Source organism: Nilaparvata lugens, chromosome 9 (genome assembly GCF_014356525.2).
Source record: "Nilaparvata lugens isolate BPH chromosome 9, ASM1435652v1, whole genome shotgun sequence".
NCBI classification, from domain to species: domain Eukaryota; kingdom Metazoa; phylum Arthropoda; class Insecta; order Hemiptera; family Delphacidae; genus Nilaparvata; species Nilaparvata lugens.
This window is the reverse complement of record NC_052512.1, coordinates 4,322,157-4,345,784: the sequence shown is the minus strand read 5'-3', so window position 1 is coordinate 4,345,784 and position 23,628 is coordinate 4,322,157. Positions and strand designations below refer to the sequence as shown.

The 23,628-nt window shown below is 34.9% G+C and overlaps 2 protein-coding genes across 3 annotated transcripts in view; both read left to right on the top strand.

The window, feature by feature from the left end:
• LOC111055043 (furin-like protease 2) overlaps nucleotides 1-23,628 on the top strand; it is a 718,014-nt gene that overhangs the window by 323,582 nt on the left and 370,804 nt on the right. The gene's annotated exons all lie outside the window — the stretch shown is intronic.
• On the top strand, nucleotides 3,025-4,056 carry LOC111054899. Its single transcript, XM_022342024.2, has one exon. It carries the CDS (start codon nucleotides 3,025-3,027, stop codon nucleotides 4,054-4,056), a length of 1,032 nt encoding a protein of 343 aa, XP_022197716.2.

Below are 23,628 nucleotides of genomic sequence, written 5' to 3'. Positions count from 1 at the left end.
TGATAAATAAAATTCTTGAAGAATATATCTGCTGCGCAAAGTTGACTAAAAAAATAAAACATGATATTAGTATTTGGATTAAAACGAACTATTTTTTCTACCTGTAAATTAAACAAAGTAAAAGAGGAACTTAGTGTTTTTGTGTGCTCACTTACCAATCTAGTGTGGACCTTTTTATTTATTTTTCTTTATTAAATTAACTATCCTATCATCCCACCCCACCTTTTTTCCTAATCCTTTATTTTCCCTCTCAAGGATTGAAAGCCATCCTAGTACATGGGTAACCATAGTTGGAAGAGCTTCAATCCCACCCCTTCACACCAAATTCTGAATTAGCATCTTGTACGGAAATTTTTTTTTTTTTGTACTAATTTTGCTAGTTGTTTGTTCTTGTTGTAATTTAATATTACTTGTATTTTATGTATGTGTGTTAAGGAAAATAAATTTAAATTGAAATTGAAAATTTGCAGTCTTTATGAATGCCACATGATTGAACAGAGATTGGCAAGAGCATTGAGCCATTCGAATAAAGTTGAGCATTCGCTTATACTTCTAAAATATGTAGCATTTGCTCCATATTCTATGAATGGACGCGAGTAGAACCTTCTGCTCATGCTCATTGAAAAAATAGTTTGAGCATTTGCTCAAAAGTAAAAGCTTATACTCAAAATTTTATGAATAAACTAGAGCATTTGCTCACCTCATGGAGCAAATGCTTCAAAAGAGGTGAGTCTAGTTTAGAGCAGCTTTTCACCTTTTGCTTATAGTAAAATTACTCAACTAATTCCTGTGAGGAAGAGGAAGCTATACCAGATGAGTTCCGATCACAATTAATAGTTCAGAACTATGAAACTCTCTTCAGATTCAACCATGATATATATATATATATATATATATATATATATATATATATATATATATATATATATTTATTCCTACAGGGAAAATACAATAGATAGCCATCAGTAATGTGATGTCAATGTCAATAGTGATGGCCATCACAAAATAGGAAATATGCATTTAAGAAGATGAGAGTGTAGACGATTATGAGAAGGCTAATGATATTAAAAGATTATGCTGAAGATTGTTATAGAGTGACATTTTTCACGCTAGTATTTCGAAATTCTAAATAATTCAACTAACCTGAATCTCAATTCATAAATAATAGAAAACAGAGCTGACTTTGCGTCGTTTCTCCTACGGTGTTTCCCACTTGCATATTTAGCGCTTAAGTGAGCTATAAAAACAAAGTAAGGCCACAAAGGTGAATCAGCTGATGAAAAATCTCCAAAATACGTGAGCATTTGCTCCAGAGCTCAGGAGCATAAGATAAGAGAATAAGGTAATGCTTATTCATATAAAAATGAGCAAATGCTCATGCTTCTACCTAATTCTCATGAGCAAAAGCTCATGCTCCATGCTCATGCTCATGAGCATATACTATGGTTTTATTCATATAGCTCATTATGACGTATGTGCGGATACACATCATCTGTTTGCCGAATTATGTAAAATCCTATTGACCGAGCGAAGTGAGGTCCAATGATAATAATAATAATTATCGAGTGACCTAGTTGGCTGAGGTCTGATGTTTTCAGGTCGCAACTGATCAAGTGAGGACTATAAATCAGGAAGACGGTTTTGCAATTCTTAATCATGTACTTTTCCTGTTTGTATGTTTGTTCCGCATTTATGACGAGACGTGGCAGCATGTTTAGATGAAATTTAACTTGAATATTCAATCTGTTTTGCGCGAATATAAAAGGAGTTTGACAGGTATAATCAAAATTTTTGATTTGCGTGTCGATGAATAATGTGAGGTATTTTGAAATTTCGCATTTCAATTATGATATTAGAGAAGGAGAAGAAACATGAGATCAAATAATGAGACTAGTCCCACTCAGCCCGGCCTAGCAAGTATGGAAATAAGAGGTGGGTCAAAATTGAAAACTCACTAACGTTCATTTAATAATTCGAGTTGGAACGTAATTTTGAATCAACTTGTATAAGTTTTGAAAATGATCGTCATATTCATTTTGTCTAAGTTTATTCATGTTTTGTAACTCGTTTTTCTGTAACTGGGCACCCGCCGAAAAAACTCCGGGTTTGGCAGGACCCTCGATTGTTTGAATTGCTGAAAATTTTGATTTGATTTCCAACTGAGGAATAGTGAAATAAATTAATTCTGCTGATTCACAACTAGGAACTCGCTAACGCTCGTTCAATCATCAATCATTCTTTCCGAAGAATGGACATTTATATGTCCAAAGCTCTGCCAATTTATGTAGATTCATAACAATATCATCTATAGTTATCACAAATTGCTTTTTTCATATCATATACAGTTCAATAATAATTTTCTTGGTCTATATTATGTAAATTCATCTATAATTTTACTGTATTGTAAACTATTGTATATAAGTGTATAAGCCAGTATATATTATGTAATCTACATGAATTAAGTACTCAATCAATCAATCAATCATCCTCCTTCTCCTCCTCCTCCTCCTCCCCCTCCTTCTTCTCCTTCTTCTCCTCCTACACGAACAATTTCGATGAAATGGAATTCCAGATGGCTGATGAAATTGTAAAAATGTTGTCAAAAACAGGGTTTTTCGTGATTTTCTCAAAAACGGCCTCAACGAGTTCTTGTAAATCTCTTAAATGGTTAACAAGATCGTTATTCATCGAGAAAGTTTGGTCTATAACTCTCTGAAAGTGTGTTAATCTTCTTCTTCTTCTTTTTATTTCTTCTCCTTCTTCTTCTTCTTCATCTTCTTCTTCTTCTTCTTCTTCTTCTTCTTCTTCTTCTTCTTCTTCTTCTTCAGTTCTTGTCGGGCAGCCGATGAAGTCGGATCGTTTGTTATCGCTCCGTCGAATAGTGCTGTAACAAGTTAAAGCCGGCCGCCTGGCATTACGCTAAACATAAAACTGGCCTAACTGAAAATTTTTTATTTTTATTCTGACTAAATTCTTAATTAGTTTTCCCGTAAAAGTGGTGCTTTCTTATTATTTATTTAAAACATGACAGGCGAGTGTCACACGTGTAAAAATCCCGTCTCCAACCCAGTAAAGTGCCCGAATTGTGCTACATCATATCATCAGAACTGCATCATTGTGAATAAGAAGTGCAAAACGTGGAAGTGCGAAAAGTGTTCGAAAGACATTTCTACATCAATCTCAGACAAACGGGACATAGAGAACAACAATTCAATATTAAACGCCATCAACGAATTTAGAATGGAAAACAAACAAAATTGGGACTCCAACAACAAAAGATGGGACGTAAATGAAGGTAAACTAAAAGAATTACAGGAAGACATTAAGGCTACAAATCTAGAAATATCACTCATAAAAGAACAGTTCACGGAAGTTTCAAACAAGTGCGATAATGCGTGTGCAGCTGTTGAAAAATTTCGCCAAGAAAACACTCTATTAAAAGGTGAGCTAGCGCAAGTGAAAAACGATCTGGTAGACTTACAGCAACATACGAGGAAGAACAATATCCTAGTGACAGGTATACCCGTAACATATAGGGAGGATATGTTTACTGTGCTGGATGCAGTCGCGAGAACGATCGATGTGAATTTCAATTATTGCAGTGACATTTCGGCAGTGCACAGACTCCACAATCGAAAAGACGACAACAGGCCACCTCCGATAGTGATTAATTTTACATCTCGCATAGTAAAATCTAACTGGTTGGCCGCGAGACGTCTCAAAGGCTCCCTCACTGCTAGTGAACTCAATGTAAATTTTCCGAATAGTCCTGTGTATCTGAATGAGCATCTTACTACTTTGACAAGATCTATATTCAATTCAGCCAGACAACTAGCCAAAGACAAAAAACTTCACTCAGTTTGGACCGCGGATTGCAAAGTGATGGCCAAAACAGCCGTCGGCCAACGTCCATTCCGTGTCCGGGATATGGAGCATATCGCAGAGTTGAGAGAAAAACGCATCGAAACATCTACCTACGCTAACGCTGCCGCTTCGGAAGTTCCTAGAAACATGACCACCACACATCAGGAAGCCGACCAACAAAGCCCTAAATAACCGACCGGAAATACGTGTTTTTAGAAAACAATATAAGACGATTAGCTGTTAATACATTGTGCCGTGCTTTGAATTTAGAAAGTTAATTTTGAATTTTGAATTTAGAAGCACACACAATATAACTTAATAAAAGGGATGCTTGATAAACATACCTAGTGCTAGAGAACGGGAAACCAGAAATGACAAGAGAGACAACGAAATAGAGAGAAGGTATCAATTATATTGTCACCTCTTACAGTTAAATTCAACAATTAATCAAACAAAGAAGTTAATAAAACAAAGAAATCAATAAACAACAAATAAAACAAGAAGAAGAATCATGAAAACCGAAAATAAAATTACTAAATTTAGAAAGTTATCTCTGATATACTTAATTCGGTAATAACCTTCTCTGTATGCTCTACATTTTAAAAAGTTTTAGATTGAATCATAAAAGCTTAAAGGACTCTAATTTCAAAAGAGCAATTATTGAAAATTATCATAGATATGTCTCAGAAGTTAATCATAAATAACAATAAATATTTTAAGAAAAGATCCACATAAAATTCATAAAATTCTTAGAACATTAAATTTAGAACACACTTGGAAACTTTAAAACACTATCAAAACATTATCAAATATTAATGATCCCCCCCAATAATAACTATTCTGTATCTTTATATCATGAAAGCTGCAAGGACAAACATTCCTCAAGTATCACATCATGGTATACTACCTTAAAAAAAAACTATTCAAAAATATATGTCATCAAAACAAATTTAGGAAAGGTTAGGGTCCTTGAAACTTCATTTGATCCTTTACAACTTTAAGATGAGAATTATTTTAAAACATTAATTTAATCAAAAAAGGGACCTTTAAAAACTCATGTACTCATTCAACTTCTAGTAGTTTAGAAGATTATAATTATTTATAAATTTAAAGAAAATTGAAATTCCCAGCTGGATCCTTACAGAGAAAATATGGCCTCACTTTTCAATGTAAAGATACAACCGAAAATCTATTACTCAAACCAAATTAATAAAATTAATAATCTATCTATCCCCAATAATATCTCAAAATTATGATTTAACAAAAGTCTACTTCCGCACGTTTTAATTGATTGAAAGTCTGTCGTCACTAAAACCCATTTTGTCACATCCGGAGTTCCTGGGACGTTCGTTTAATTAGGAAAAAGGTTGTTACCTCATAGCTGTTTCTTCAAATTGAATCTAGGCTCGGTGATCGAGCTCTACACGTCCAGATGGACAGGAGACAGCATACCCCAAGCTAGGACGGCCATCGATTCAGAGGCGTCTCAGCGGCTTAAAGACACACGTTCATGAACCCATGAAATGATAGATTCGTACGTTGATCCCATACTTGATGTTCCCGTACTTACACCGCTGTTAGAATAAAAAAATAAACTAGGATAATACAAATTAACTTAACTTCAGTTATATAATAAAATCAAGGCATTACCTACTTCAATCTCTTGATTTAAAAGAATAGAATTTATTTGTAATAAGGGTTACGCCCTATACACAAAGCGATGAGTACATAGTATTCCATAATAGGCCTACATAGTACATAATTCACAAGTTGATTGAACAACTTTCCATATCAACTTTCGAGTATAGTTGTTTAATATCAAAAAGATTCTCTTGAAAAATTATATGATATTTAGGTGATTTCTCCCTAATCAAAATCATTGAAATGATTTCAAATATGACAAATAAAGATGATAAAATTACTAAAAGAATTAATCATAAAATACAGTCTCTGAAAATCTCACAAATTGACAGATCTATTTTTATAAATAATAATAGCTTTCTCTTCAGAAATAATACAAGCCAAAAATATCTTAATTCCTTCTAATAGGCACTCTATATTTCTACAAAACATATACCGTTCATTTTCTTACAACATTTTTCAGTTTGAATTACGATTTCCATCTTCCATTCAAATCAAAAGGACTATTCTCAATTTTTACACTTAATTACGGTACATTACAATAAATACTTTGATGGAAGCTTTCATTGAAGATAATTTCCTTAATTAAATTATAAATCTATGACGTACCTTTAGTAGCGGTTATAGGAGAAAAATCTCCATTGTGAGGTGACAATTTGATACTCTCTCTCTCTCTTCTCAATTAAAGCGACTACAGAGGCAAAAGACTAAAAATGCTGCTGGAACAAAAGGTTCCAGAGCCAAATACTAAAAAAAAGCCTAAAGCTGGCATGGCAGCCATGATTAATACAAAGTTCTGAACAGACTACATTTAGTACTGCTAATGACAGTCGACAGACGCTGAGTGAGTCCACTACGCTTTTCTCGTCTTGAGGTGGACAGCTGTGAGATCGTCCATACTAAATAGACCTAACCAACACCAACTGTGATTGGCAGTTACTATTCTCTAGAAAAATTTCTACCAATAGAAAGGGACGTTACAACTACAATTTAAGATACATTCTCCCACCAAGTGACAGCTATTTTTCCTAGGCAGCTATAAATTCCTTGCCTTATAAGGTTGTGAACCAGACTTATATTCTAGGAAAATCGTTGATCTTCCCACAACTTCTACACACACACCTATAGAGTCGACACTACACAACGCAAAAAGCAAGGTTCATGAACTAGACTGGTGCTCCAGGAAAATTGATGTTATTCCTAGGATCCTAGCTTCTACGCACACAGTTACAGAGTCAACACAACACAACACAGAAAAGCAGAACAGCACAATCCATTTTTATAACAGGCTAACTTCTCAGGCTAATTTGCATAATTCTCATCGCTCACAATTGTAACAATAAATATTGCTACAACATATGTAAACAAGATAATACATATTATATTGTCCCATCTTTCACAAATAAATAATTCGTCTTATTATGGCCACACTCAAGCGAGAGACAAGCGTGTAACTATGTAATGCCGCACTACAACTACTGTAAGTAAGAATATGAAAAGCTTTATTATTATTTTTTTTTTAATTTTATGTAAATAATCTATAGAATCTCACAGAAACCTTTATTTCAACTGAGTAAATTGCATGTGGAGTAATATCACACAGAGTTTTATTTTATTTTATCAAAATATATATTTAGTTACTTAGAGAAGTACTAATTTTACATTTATTTAGTTAATTTAAAATAGAGGAATATATATATGTTTTTCAATAGGTTATTTGCATGTTGTTAGAAAGTATGCATAACAACTCGCAAGAGAGATTGAAAATATCAATTTCGATAACCTAAATAAAAATAGAGACAATAAATGTATATAATATTCAATTAAAATTAGTTTATTCTCATGTTGTCAGAGAGAAAGCGCAACTACTTGCAAGAAAGATTGGATATTTCAATTTCCATAGCCTGACTAATAATAGAGACTCAACAGGAAATATTTCTATATACCTACTTAATTCATTTTTCTATCAAACCAATAATATTTTCTTACTCCCGCCAACCTAAGTTTTTTAGATGCAATTAAAAATATTTATTTTTTATTTTTTTCAAATTATTATTTAATAAAACGCATTTTATTCCAATATATAATTATTACTAACGGTCTTTAAAATAATATTTATTTATTTCATTCATTTTATTTATATCTATTACGCTCCTTTTTAACATTCAACTATAGCCGCCTATAGGCTAGTCTGTATTTATGAGTCGAAGAGTAGATTATTGATGAGTGATTGACTAGCTATAAATGGGCTATTACTTTACTACTACTAGGCTTAATAATAATGCATAAATACTTATTGAGTCTCTATGCTTATAATTATATTATTGATTCTGTATTGATACAGGTGTGTATGTATAGTTATTACGATTGTGTTTAATGTTATATCATAAGTTTTCTTTAACAAAATAGCATGTCTTGTCTCTCGTATAGATTCTGAGTGCACCAGGCGGCTCGGCTTGCTTCTTATGTATTAAGAGATAAGAGTAATGAGCGATTTTATGGCGCCAATCGATGCGTCTCCAATTGAATGCACGGAGTATGCAGATATTAATGATTTTTCTTTAAATTATTCCACATTTAGTTTTTCTGAAAACAGAGACTATGCCGGTTTCTCAGTGATCCACCAAAACATTAGAAGTTATAGAAGAAATATAGATGAGTTTACAATTATTCTACAGAGCCTCAAACATCGTTTTAGTTGCATAATATTGACTGAGGCATGGCTAAATGACGAGAGTGACCTCTTGGAAATCCCGGGGTATACGCTCCTCAGGTCGTATAATAGCCTCAACCAGTGCGATGGTGTGGTCGTATACATCGACTGTGATCTCTCAGTAACTTGCAGAGAGCTTCAGCTGGGCGGTCTGGCCACCTGTCTATCGATAAACTTTGACTGGAAGGGAACACTCTGTGAAGTCCTTGCGGTGTATCGAAGTCCCAACTCCAGCTTACCTCTTTTCTTGAATGCTCTAGATAATTATCTCAAAGAATCAAGGAATGGGGTAATGCAAATACTTGCTGGAGATCTAAACTGCAATATCATGAACGTTGTCCCAGGTTCCATAGAGGAAAAATTCATTGACGTGATGAATGAAGCAGGACTAACAGCATGCATAGACAAGGTGACAAGGCCGGCCAGCAACACTTGCATAGACCATTTTTTTGTTAAATTGCCACTATCATTTAATGCCTCAGCTGCTATTCTCCAAACTGCTGTGTCCGACCATTATGCCATATGTTTGAGTATTCTATCAAATAAGGATGTAAAAACCACAAATAAAGATCAGTATTTCTCAAAGGTAGATTGGACAGGAATCCAAAATGCTCTCTCATTACAGAATTGGGACTCCATCTGTGATGAATCTGATGTGAGTGTTGCAACACTCCTTTTTATAGAAACTCTTCAGAATACAATAAAATTAAATACTAGAAGAATTCATGTAAATGCAAGAAATAATAAGTTGAAGCCTTGGATTAGCATAGGCTTAATCCAATCAATCAGGCATAGGGACAAATTAAAAAAGAGATTGAATAAACAACCTTTCAATGCTAACCTGAAAAATGAATTCTTACAATACCGAAATAGATTACACTCCCTGATCAAACAAGCTAAATTCAATTATTATAAAAACAAATTAGACGAAGTCTCAAACAATCCCAAGAAGTTTTGGTCAACTGTAAATGAAGTTTCTGGTAGACCTAATAAAAAGCTAGCATTTCCGGTCGATGTTTTCGCGCAGGATGGGCGGACTCAACAGAATGCTACCGATGTTAGCATCAATTTCAATAAGTTTTTCGCCTCAGTGGGGAAGAGCTTGGCCGACTCGCTAACTCCTATGGGTGAGCCAGAAATAAATGATTCCGATCATGCTGTCGAGTCCCTATTTGAATTCCAGCCTGTTACACAAGATGAGCTTAAGAACGTAATTGATAGCATGAGAGGTAATAGCGCCCCAGGCCACGATAGTATACCTGCTAGGGTAATCAAAGAAAACGTCCACATCCTCCTACACCCTATTCAACATTTAGTAAACTTGAGCTTCCAGGCAAGTAAATTTCCAGACATTCTGAAAATTTCAAAAGTAATTCCAATTTATAAATCAGGCACAAAAAATAATTACACCAATTACCGTCCCATTTCACTATTGTCTATAATTTCAAAAATCCTTGAAAGATGCGTAAAGATACAATTAATGCAGTACTTGAACAGACATAACCTTCTATCCACCTCACAATACGGTTTTCAGAAATCAAAAAATTCTTCTGATGCATTATTTGATTTATCTAAATATATTGCAGATAATATAAAAACGAGGAACAAAGTAATTATTACCTATCTTGACCTAGCAAAAGCATTTGATTCAGTCGACAGGGAGAAGCTCTTGACAAAACTGGAGATGATGGGTATCAAACAACCAGCTTTACAGTGGTTCAGGAGCTACCTGAAAGACAGAGTTCAATATGTTCAGATCAATGATAGTTTGAGTGGCCTGGAGCAAGTTGATTACGGGGTTGTGCAGGGGAGTACTCTTGGGCCTATTCTCTTCCTGATATATGTTAATAATCTACCACTGCTGAGCATCAAAAGTAAACTTTTTTTATTTGCTGATGATACGGCTGTGGTCTCAACTGGTAAATTATGGGACGACGCATACAGGAACGCTACAGCTGACTTGTCTAGAATTAAGGCCTGGTTTGACCATAACTCTTTGACTGTCAATATCAGCAAGACCAAGTACATGCCTATAGTAACCCGTAATCAGCAAGATCCAGGACACAAAGACCTGAAACTCCACTCATGTGGGGACTCTACTTCAATTTCCTGCAACTGTGAAAACTTAGAAAGAGTTAATCAATATAAGTACCTTGGGATAACAATTGATAACACCTTAAGTTGGAGTCCGCACATCCAGTTGGTGAAGCAGCGACTTAGAAGGCTACTGTATGCTTTTTCCCAATTGAGTCAAGTTTTGACTAAGAAGCAGTGTAAGACAGTCTATTACGCATACGTCCAGTCTATTATACAGTATGGCATACTGGTTTGGGGAGGCCTTCCTGCTACCCTCCTTGAACCGCTTGCGGTGTCGCAGAGACAAATTATCAAAACTGTTTTAAATAAGGAATGCCGATATCCAACAGCACAACTTTTTACAGAATTTACAGTTTTAAATGTAAGGCAATTGTACATTAAATCTTTATTGATCTACCTAAAAACTAATAAACTTAAAATTTTATCAGATATTTTACATACCTATCCTACACGGTATAGAACTAACTTCGGTTTTGCGACGCCGCAGGTGGTTCATGGAGTGGAGCTGAGGACACCTTTTTATTTGGCTCAAATGGTCTATCGTAATTTGCCCGCTGAGATAAGAACTGATATGGATGAATGCAGTGTGGCTGCATTCAAGCGTAAGGTGGAGGGGTGGCTATACCGCCTGGGCTGGGAGTCGTCAGAAAGCCTGCTTCAGTCTGTTTATTGGCACTAAGATCATCTCTATTAATTTGATGCTTTTGACGCTTTTTTTATACATAAATAGATTTTTTTTTCATTTTTGAGATTATAAATTTTCAAACTTACCTTTCTTCTCTTTATATTTACCACACACTTTATTTAATCGTTTATAGATTTACATAACTTCATTACTATATTCTTTTTAATGGTCACTGGGGAATCGGCTGGTTTCTGTTCCTCGGTAATTTTTTTTTATATATGAAAAGCTACCATTATTTTTTACAATAAGTATATACAAAATATATTTCACTTGTGCAATCTCAAGAATTTATTCATATTTCAATTCTCAAATCTGTATAAATGTTACTCTTATCAATCTTTTTCTGTTTATGAAATTTTGTCAATGAACAATGTAATAGATAATATTTAATTTCAAATTATAATACAAACTATCTTATACTCACCTTCTAGTTAACAAAGCCGGACATTCTATTACCTATATAATATTATGAATAGACTATTGGCTACCCACTGTAACAAGAACCAACCCCCTACACTCAGACGAATAGTCTTGTAGGGGTATTCCAGTAAAACATGCTCTGTAATACAATATATCTGTATTTTGTATGGAATAAAGAATATTTGAATTTGAATTTGAATTTGAATTTGAATTCTTCTTCTTCTTCTTCTCGTTGGTCTCATCCACCTTGTTTTCTTCATGTTTGTGTTCATCAATCAATCATTAGTTACAACATAGGTACTTTCTGAATCAACCTGTATAAGTTCGAATTTTCAACTGAAAAGAAATCGTTTGTGCATTAGGGACTGTCACATTAGAGATTTGAAAATTCCAAGAGCAATCATAAACTGAAGCACAATCCTATCATTGTCGCTCTTTCTCTCTCTTTCATCCCGTTACATGGCTACTAATGCAAAGAACAAAACACCCCATCAACTCGACGCCCCAAATTTGACAGAACGGGTTTGTTGTGATGGTGGGACGGGTTGTAATGGTGGGTTGGAGGGGGATGAATGGTGATGACCCTTTGTGTTTCAGTTTCATGACACAGCATTATGATTTCCGTGAGGGATATTTCATGCCAATGTATCTCTCCTCCGAACAGGTCATTTGCATTACGAGCGCGGCAATCAGTGCTACCAACCTTGCAGAAGCTATTGTCCCTCCCTCTAATTTTCGTCCGGTTTGGCTGAAACTTGGCCGAGTCAACATTTCACTGTTATGTACTTCTCATGTTGTACATACATATTTCTCTCACATAAGTAAACACATCCGAATTCATACTACTATAGTCCATTTCTTACATAAAGGCTGGGTGAAAATTCCGAGAACGGCTTAATATCTCATACACAAAGGTAATTTGACGGTGGGTGTGATTGGGGATCCTACTCTAATTGAAAAAAAATACTTTACTATGACTTCATTATACATATATACATATTATACATACATATCCGTCATTTTTAATGCAACTTTTTTTTCAAACCGGAAGGTTGTCATGTGATACATGATTTCGATACAGAATTTCAAGTAAAAATAAATTGCGGGAACCGCATTTTGATATCTCAGATTGTTTTGAAGATATTCACATTATTAATCAATACTATATTCGAAGCAGAAAATAGAGAAAAAAGTATGGAAACTCTATCCATGCTTAGAAACTGGTTTCCCTTCCAATAATGTTATAGTCCAAGAGATATTACGTTTAGGACGGCTCTCACTCGAAGACAGAGATGCTCAATGCTCTTTCCTTCACTAATCACTGCCACTACCTAACAGCATTCCCCTACTTTTGTCTCAGCATCCGATTGTGCGCAGCATGCTTACTCCTCTCCACTACTCTGTCAATGCTATAGAAACTGGTTCCCCCTCTCAATGAGATCTCAAGTGATATCTCTCGGACTGTAGTAATATGAAATCGGTTGTATACAAAGTGGGTGAAGAGTCCGAAAATGGCTCAATATCTCATACACAGAGGTTATTTGATGGTGGGTGTGATTGGGGATCCTACTCAAATTGAAAATACTACTTTACTATGACTTAAAAAATCTGGTCCGACATCTTGGATCCGCTATTTTTAATGCAACTTAACTTCTTTTAATAGGAAGGTTGTCATGTGATACATGATTTCGATACAGAATTTCAAGTAAAAATTAATGACGAAAACCGCACATCGATATCTCAAACCATTTGGAAGATATTCACATTATTAATCAATACCATGCAAATCAGAAATGGAATACTTGAGTGGTATTGATTAATTTTGTGAATATCTTCTAAACGGTTGAGATATCGATGTGCGGTTCTCGCCTTTATTTATTTATTTTTTTTTTTTTGACTCCCTTATCGGATTCATTTATTGCATGACCACCTTTCTATTTAAAAAAAAGTTGCATTATAAATGGCGGATCGAAGATGGCGGACCAGATTTTTTAAGTCATAGTAAGATAGTACCCATTTTCAATTTGAGTAGGATCCTCGATCACACCCACCTCGGAATCACATTTTTTCATGAGATACTAAGCCGTCTCATACTCTTGAATAGTATTGATTAATAATATGGATATATTCAAAACGGTCTGAGATATCGATAAGCGGTTTCCGCCATTCATTTTTACTTGAAATTCCGTATCGAAATCATGTATCGCATGACCACCTTTCCATTTAAAAAAATGAAGTTGCATTAAAAATGGCGGATCCAAGATGTCGGACCAGATTTTTTAAGTCATAGTAAAGTAGTATTTTCAATTTGAGTAGGATCCCCAATCACACCCACCATCAAATAACCTCTGTGTATGAGATATTAAGCCATTTTCGGACTCTTCACCCACTTTGTACAACCGATTTCATATTACTACAGTCCGAGAGATATCACTTGAGATCTCATTGAGAGGGGGAACCAGTTTCTATAGCATTGACAGAGTAGTGGAGAGGAGTAAGCATGCTGCGCACAATCGGATGCTGACACAAAAGTAGGGGAATGCTGTTATAGTGAGGCCTCTACTTATAGGTTAGACCTACTCATTAAAAATTTTAAAATTCATTCCCGTTTCAAGATGGCGGCCCTTTATTCGGAAATTTTATCCTAAAAATCAGTCTAACTTTTCAATACTTTATCAGATCAGGTTCAAATTGGGCTCATTCTTCTCAGCTCTTCAAAGCGGTATTATTTCATGTATCACATGTTGAAAATTTTATAATTTTTGGCATTTCGATTTTTTTTCCAAGTCCCAATTCAAGTTTCAGATTTTTTATCTTTCAAACCGTGGTTTCGAGCTCAAAAGTGTAGAGGACCTTTATTTTCAGCGCTCCAAGGTGGTCTTATTTAATATATCTCATGTTCAAAATTTCAAAAATTTAGAATTCGATCATCCCCCCCCCCTCCAAAAGTCACAAATTTCAAGTTTCAGATTTCTTATCTCTTTAGCTGTGCATCCTAGCTCAAAAGTGTGGGGAACTCTTATTTCCCAGAGCTTGAAGGCGGTCTTATTTCATACATTACATGTTGAAAATTTTGAATTTTTTGTAATTCAATTATTTACCCCCCCCCATAAGAGCCACATTTCAAGTTTCAGATTTTTTATCTTTTCAGCCGTCCATCCTATTTCGAAAATATGGAGAACTTCTATTTCTCAGCGTCCACCACCGATCCTATTGCATTTATATCATCATACTCTAAATCCAATTTGTATGTGTGTTTGTGTGTGAATAGGCGGGCGTGTGTCAATAGTGATTTTAGTGAGTGTAGCGAATTCTACTGTTCTCTGAACTACTACTATTGGAAGGTTATTTCAGAACTATTTCCATTGAAATTACTTATTTTCAATAAGATTTCTATTCTTCTCTTATTTTTAAAAGAAATTTGAATAGAATACCTACCAAATAACTTAATTTCTGTTGTTTTGAGATTCAGATTGGTGTATCACAGCTTTTTGAAATAGCCGCCATTTCAGGTTTGTATGAAAATAGAATCTGATCTCAGTTATAAAAGCAGATTTTCGAATCAGATTATGAAAAAATACATATTCTTGATCGATTTGACATTAAATTGACTATTCTATCAAGGAAATTATAATTATTATTGGATCAAATTTAATGGGATGAATTGAGTAATAGCAGTGTACACTCAGTGGCAAAATGGAGAGACTTGGCAACGTTTTTCTCCAATCTTTCTTCACTGCCATTATAACGTGGACCTCACCATAGTGGGAGTGATTTGTGAAGGAAAGAGCATCGGGCCTCTTTGTCTTCGAGTGAGAGACGTGTTGAACGTAGCCTAATATCTCTCGGACTATAGTTTCTGTATGCGCATGTCTACAGTGAATCAGTTCAAAGAGCGGTGCAATTGCAATAGACTATTCGAGGAATTTCGGTCCTCCAGGCACTCCACCATAGTAGGATTCACTTGAAATCATCAGTGTTGGTTTGATGGGGTACATTGATGTTATATCGTGAGGAATTATGACAGTGGGGAATGAATTTTAGCATAGCAATAATATAGCAACATTTGCAGAGTGCCAACAAGAATTTCTGTATTATGCTGCAATGATAGGTACCTGTCCTTGATGCAATGGTTGGTCTGTTCTGGGAATGTAAATGATACCTGGCCCAATTGATGATTAGTGATAGCAATGGTCCTTCTCATCCTAGCTGTTCTGCAAATGTGGAACACAGAGGTGCGTACTGGATTGTATGCAATGCAAATGCGCGCATCGCGCTTTCTATCAGCCCATGCCAACATATCTGATTATATAAACTGATCACAACTGATTATTATATCTGTACAGTACAGGTCCTGTTGCTTTGCCTATTTTTGGAGAGAAATATTACAGGTTCAGCCTAGTTTTCCCTCAATTGTCTTTACTGTATTATGATTATAGTGTTTCATACAATAAATGAATGAATGAATATCGGCGGGGCCACTAGACTACAATACTACCCGTTCAAAAACATCAACAATTCTCGAGAATATATCTTTCAAAAAAAGAATTTTTACGATGCATTGTTGGAGAGTTATAAGCTCTAAAAGAGCAAAACATTGGATAAAAACCTGTCATTTTGACAACTACACACCTTCCTAAGAGTGAATATCCCGGGAACTGTTGGAAATATAACAAAATTCCACTCAACAAAAAGTGTACAGAATCTATTAAATTTCATTTTTAATACGCGAGTAGTGGCACGGACTTGCAGAACGTCAGTAGTCGCGCGTGAGCATTTTGCTCACACTCACCCTTATGGCTCCCTAGACTATGAACAGTTGGTTTTGACAATGCTCTTTCAATATTTAATCATTTAAAATCTTTCCCAACGTGTTTTATGTTATTATATACTATTTAATAGTATATAATGACATAATACATGGAGGAGATTCCAAAAATAAATACTGCATATTTATAGTTAGAATTTATCATTTTTATGGGATAAAATAATCTACTTATGAATTGAATGGATACACCTTCTTTATTCGACTCATTTTCGACATTAAGATATGATAAAAAGATAATGAGAGTTTGAATCAGAAGATGAAATATAAAATAATAAGATAATACCTATTGTCACGTGGTAAATTAATACCACCAAATATTTTAAGATGAACTAATGAAATATAATAGAACTATAAAATTGGAAAGGAGGTTAGACCTGGTCAAAGGATAAATCAACTCAAATCAAGTATTATTAGCGATTAGGAGTAATAGCATTATCAACAAATGATAAGAAAACATGTATAATTGTGATTCAATAATTTTGAGAACCCATTGGTAAGATCAAAAAGTTATAAAGCGGCTTACTTATTATTGGCGGATTATAAAAAATAAAATGCATGAACATTGAGGTTAGAGTTACTTGTTTACATTTTGAAAAGAATTAGTCGATCTTGGATAAATCGATAATTATTAGAATCAATACTGAGCGAATCAGCTGATTATTCGATCAACCCATATGACAGGTTGAATTATATAAAATTTACTCATAAAGGATATGTTATGTATACTAAAGGAAGTCGATGTGTAGAAATACAGACACCCATTATTTTTGTATAAATATTTATTATAATCTAAGAAAGCATGATAAATCAAGAGTATACAAAACTCATATAAAGACTGAATGTAGTAACATCGCATGTTAGGATTTATTTATGAAATCAATTTAAGATAAACACTCCATACATTTGTATAAGAATTCTTTTTTATTTAATTTTTTCTATTATAAAGCCGAGGAAGCCCTGATTCCCAAGGCAACCAATTGTATTGAGTCTATTAAATTGAAGGCCAATCAGAGAGTAGCTTACAGAATTATTCATGGAAGAGACAAATTTTTCTAAAAACCTCCTTCTTCTGGCTTAAGATCCCGACCGAAGAGGATGCACATGGAGTTTAGGGTTTTTTCTTCTTCCTTTTAAAATTTTAAAACTATTAAGCCAGACCCTTTTTAATGTAAAGTATTTGTATTAAATGTTCAATTATATGTGAACTCAGTGCTGTCAAAGAGTTCGTAATTTGTAAAGATTCCCATAAAAATAGCTTTAATTCGAAAGAAACTTATAAAAATCTGGATCACGCGTTAGCCCAGCAGTGACGAAAAGGAGCCTACCTAATTAATTATTGGAAATAATTAATTCAATCCACGAGACCAGCTAGAACTTCAGTTCAGTGAGTGATAAGTCAAACCAAACGAGCTCGTTTTTTCTACGTCCAGTGGGGGTAATTAATAAAAAAAAAGCGCTATTCCAATTAATTTTGAATTAAAATAAAAAGTCACCACGTGTTGAACAATATCACATAGTCCATAAGAACATTTATGAATTTATTTAATATATGTAGGAAGCTTACTTCCATGCACCGCCCGAATTCATATAAATCCCTGAGATCTCATGTTTGAATATTAATTTATTAATTATAAATTTGTTAATTGAACCAAGTATAGTATATCAAACTTATAGACCGAACAGGTTTTTATCTGCAGAATTTTATATTGATTGGAAGTCTAAATATCAGCATTAAATATAATATATTTATAAATTTGAAACACACTATTGTGAATATTAGCGAAACCTGTGATAATTACTCAGATTCTAGAAAACATTTATTTAAGTAAAATTATAGATATATCGAATATTTTATGCATATCTTTTTTATGGGAATATATTTTGTGTTTTATGTCAGCATACAAATCGTAGAAGTTTATTTTATCCTAGTTCATCTCGTGATATACAGTTTGAGCTGTTTTAATACCAACAAATATTTGGCAGCACTTAAAATTATTGAATCGAGTAATATTAATCTTATTCAGAGTACTCAATATTTATCCTCCTTTGATGATATTCATTTCATCTACCAGAACAAGTATATTAAAAAATTATATTAATAAGGTTCCAGTTATATCATATAAGGATCCAGAGAGCTTCGAGAACTGGCGTTGTAAGTTCTAAGGGATTTTGGAAGAGTATATTGGTGAATACCTGTATTCACGGGGAGCGTTTTAAGAATCAACTAGAAACAACTATAGTTGGTCCTTATTATTCTCTAGTGGTACATGGTTACTGATAATCAGTCGTCAAATATTCTTTTAATTTCCTTACTGGTATTCTTCAAGAACTTCATAGAAGCAGCGGTAAGAATTACCAATCACCGGGTCACTGAACCTTATGGTGATTATTTGTATTTATAAAATTCATGTTTCTACCACTGAGCTAGAGCTGAGGTTTGAACCCAGTAATTTTGCGAGCCGGACGGCCTTAATTTTTTGTGAATTTATTCGCAAAAGAGGGAATTTAGAGACTGCTCTTATAAATATCAGAAACATCGTATTATCTGTGAAGGATTTACAATTCACAACATTACACTATATATCGAAATTAGTCAACGTTCATTTTGTCATCCTCGAACTGTTCAAGGACTCAAACTGTTCAAGGTTGTCTAGAGGACAGTCACAGCCAGGATCACATGAGTTGCCAACCTTGGAAAACTAAAATTCTAAAAGCTACATACAAAAGTTACAATTGTGCGGCAATTTGCCGTGGGCGCGACTACTCGCGTGTTAAATGGTTAGTTATTTCGTTTGAACGTATCGTTCTCAAACTATAAGAATGGGAGCAAAACACTGAAAAATGCAACATTTAAAGCACCATCATCCCCCTTAGCACATGAGCTGGGAATGGGGACTTTTGATATGTTCTCCTCCTAACGAGTCTTAAAAAAGTTGCAAAGTCAAAAATTGTATTTTAAATAATCCCTCCAAATTCCTTTGACAATAATTGTTGCAAAAATGGAGATTTCACAATCAACACTAAAGCTGCTGCCAAAAGTGGAAGGGAATTTGTGAAAGTGTGAAATTATACATCAAATTGAAGAGAATTCAATGCTCTGTAAGATCATAATCAACATGGATTTTCCCTATCGATTTTATAAAGTTATAAGAGGAAAAATTGGAGGCAAACGTGTTTTTTTTTTCAAAAATGTCACACGTTCATGAGCTGATATCTCGAAAACTAGGGAAGATATAAAAATCGTTCCCAGACAAATATTGTAGAAAATTGTGTAAGCTTCAATTTTGTATATAACTGATATGTCGCTAAGTTGAATAGTTTTCGAGTTATATGCGAGAAACCAAAAAAATGTACCTCTGAACAACCCCCATACCGTTAGCACAAGGGGGCGAAGACTTTTGATATGTTCACCTTCTCACTACCATTAACAGAACTGCGGGGTCAAACATTGTTTTCCAAACATTTCCCTCTATAACCTTTCTTTGACTGGACTATCTCTGAAGCCTGATGTTTTTGCAAAGCCGTGAATATTACCCCGCGAACCATACTCTGCCATTATGCTGTTTAAAAGTCACAGAGGCAAAGGTACGGGACGCGTACTGTACCGATACAGATTTAATCAGCTGATGGGAGTGGAGGGCGCGTGTTCGTGAGACTCAAGTCTGTACTCAGCTCAGCATATATCAAAATGCATAATAATAGTAATTTCAATGTTCTTGGAATTCTCCAATATCCCCATAATACATTACTATGTTTGCAGTGAATATCCAATGTACATGACATTCCCCAATATCTCAAGAATGCATTACTGTGTTTGCAGTGAATATCCAATGTTCTTGGCATCCCCCAATTATGCCAAGATTGTAATGGCAGCCAACTGTATCAAATTTATGAACTAATGCTCAAATCCACGTCGATGGGCAGCTCAAAGCAAGATCAATCATAATCGGGAATAACTCAATCAGTCGATTACTTATCATTCAACCAATACTAACCGATGGAAGTGGATTTCATGATAACCAATTGACCGAATAGCACAAAGCAATTGAATACTCTTCGAACTGCACTAATTTGCGGAATAGTTGACCATGTTTAATATGATGCAGGCTGGCTCAACCGATTATTTGGACACTGAAGTCAACATAGAACTATCAAACATTTCAGAAAATGGTTATCCAGATCAAGATATCCATACTCCAGACGTAATGAAATGACTAGCATTATTTGCAAGGTTATATTACATGGATAATGAATAATATCGGGGCACCGAGCTCCGCTCGTTATTTATTTATTGATAAACAGAACTCAATTCTTTAAAATGATTGGGGAGGACTAATAGGCACAGCCCAAAACTGTTTCTTCCCAGAATTTTGATTTATACACTATAAATATTCCAAAAAGTAGGTTAAGTTCCATACACTTGAATTCAGGTAAAATTTTCAGTCCAAATATTCGAAAACATAAGAGTTGTAATTTAGATTTTTTACAAACCAAATTCAATAACAAAATAACACTCACTAATCACTTAGAACTGTAGAATAATGAATAACTTTGAATATTATGATATATACCATCTCAGCGAGTCTTTCAGCGAGTTTTCCCAGGGATGAGACCTAGTGCAATCGAATTTTTATATCATAAACCTACGCCCATAATTGGCGGTTTTTTGTGTTTTCCAGTTCTATCATCAAGTAATAAGACGAAAAATGTTCAAATTTCGTACAGAGGTTTAGCTAGGGTCTTAACCTCTTTGTGGTGGGGTGACTTTAATATTTCATAAAATATACGCCCAAAATCAGCGATTTCTCAGCTTTTCTGCGTTTTTTCAGTACTTCGATTTTCTGATGGAATGAATCATGCTCAAATTAAAAATGCAGGCGAGCGAAGCAAGCCCGCTGATCCAATTTTTGGACGATTCAGTCGGGGGTCCAGGTGGCGGAGCCCTCTGTCTAGACGAAAGTGGCGAGCGAAGCGAGCCTGACGGCAAGTGAAATATATTTCCAATGTAACCCTTAGCATTATGGAACTACACTGAAATCTGGCAAAACGTCTGCGTCTTTGTACAATGTGGCCGAGATAGCAGATAAAAATTATGACATCATTTATGTCCACACTTCTATGCAGTCCGTATAGGTTGAAGCATGATGTAAGATGATCAATATTATTTGAGGAGTGAGAAAGAGTGACCTGGCGAATAGGGTAGGATTGAGAATTCTGTCAGAAAGTTATCCTTCAACTCTTTCCCTTCAAGGTAGGAAAAAGTGGAAGAAAGAGAAGTAGGATGGAAGAAAGAATTGTGAATTTATGGTCCAGCCGAAAAGCCGACCGCCCAAAGATGTGGGCAGTTTTATGACGTCATTTCCGCTATTATTTCCTTCCAACGAAATGCCGGCGTAACTGAGAAAGAGAAAGAGAGTAATAGAGAGTTAGAAAGAGGGAATGAGAGAAGAAAAAACTAGTAAGTCGTTTTCAGTTCTCTACTCCCCATCAACGATATCATTAAAACTGCCAATACTATCCAAACTCTAACATCTTCCTACTATGTCCTTTTCATAAGACCTGAGTTATAGGTAATTTCAATGGATTGAATTTTAGTTCTACACGGATAACATTCTCAAGCATATCTGTCAGTGAGTTTCATCCTGTCCCAGATTCCAGAGCTGATCACATTCCATACAGATCTTCCAGGCTTGTGAAGGCACCCTAATTGGGTGATCTGATTCCTGCTATAGTCTGAGTGATTTCTGCTTCAGCTCAGCCTATCGACGGTGGACTACTAGACTACAATATCACCCGTTCAAAAGCATACACAATTTTTGAAAATGTATCATCTCAAAAGCGAAGTGTCGCATCCAAAAAGATACACAGATAGCTTCAATGTATCTCCCCATAAGAAAAAAAAGTATTTTGTATCTTCTCGAAAGCAACGTGTTGAATGCAAAAAGATACACAATTAGCTTCAATTCATCTCTCCATAAGCAACAAATAATCTATTGTATCTTCCCAAAAGCAAAGTGTCGCATCTGAATAGATACACAAGTAGCTTCAATATTTATCTCTCCATAAGCAACAAATAATCGTTTGTATCTTCACGAAAGCAACGTGTTGCATCCGAAAAGATACACAAGTAGCTTCAATTCATCTCTCCATAAGCAACAAATAATCTATTGTATCTTCCCAAAAGCAAAGTGTCGCATCTGAATAGATACACAAGTAGCTTCAATATTTATCTCTCCATAAGCAACAAATAATCGTTTGTATCTTCCCAAAAGCAAAGTGTCGCATCTGAATAGATACACAAGTAGCTTCAATTTATCTCTCCATAAGCAACGAATAATCGTTTGTATCTTCTCGAATGCAAGGTGTTGCGTCCGAGAAGATACACAAGGAGCTTCAATTTATCTCTTCATAAGCAACAAATAATCTATTGTATCTTCCCAAAAGCAAAGTGTCGCATCTGAATAGATACACAAGTAGCTTCAATGTATCTTTCCATAAGCAAAGGATGATTCTTTGTATCTTCTCAAAAGCAACGTATTTTTTAATTGCGCGTCGACGTTTATACAAGGTTTTTGGGAATTTTGCATTTCAAGGATGATATGAAAGAAAAAAGGAGCCTTTTTCATACACCAATATTGGAGTAAAAATCAGACTATAGAATTATTCATCATAAATCAGCTGACAAGTGATTACACAGACGTGTGGAGAAGCCAGTCTATTGCTGTATTTTCATAAGTTTCAATCAGGTTTTTGTGGATGAGAATACTGCGTGAGGTCTACTGTTCACAGAACTACTAGTATAAGCTGGAATTGGCAAGAAATATCCTACGTTCTTTTTGGAAAGAGAAGATACGATTCAAGTCTGCTGGGGCAAACTTTGATGAAGATTGGAAGCCAATTTTTCCCAGTAGCTATTTCCATAATAGAGAGGAAATTCAGCTATCCAGACTTTCTGATGGAAAAAGCTATGGTAGAGTTGAAGCAAAACAGCCGTGTAAACGGAAGTTTTAGAAGTTTTTTCTTGTGGGAGAAACAGAATTTATAAGCATACAAATAGAATATGTTGGGCAGGAAGTACTTCCAGGTCAGAAAAAAATAACACCTACTTCTCTGGGAAGAAGAAATCTTTGAAGCACTTTCCAACCGTGTGGGGGTTAGGTTTCAATTTAAATTCATGAGCTCCATTATATGGAGGGGCAAAGTTTCCAACTCTTTTTAGTGGTCTCTCTTTCTCACAACTTTCTCTCTCTCTCTCACTTTCCTCCTATTTGTGAGGTATATGAGAGGTACTCCCTTCTCTCTCTAAGAATAGTTCAGATGCTGTTTATTCTTGTGAGTGTTCGGTGCAACAAGTACTTTTTCGCAAAGTTTTCGTGGTTT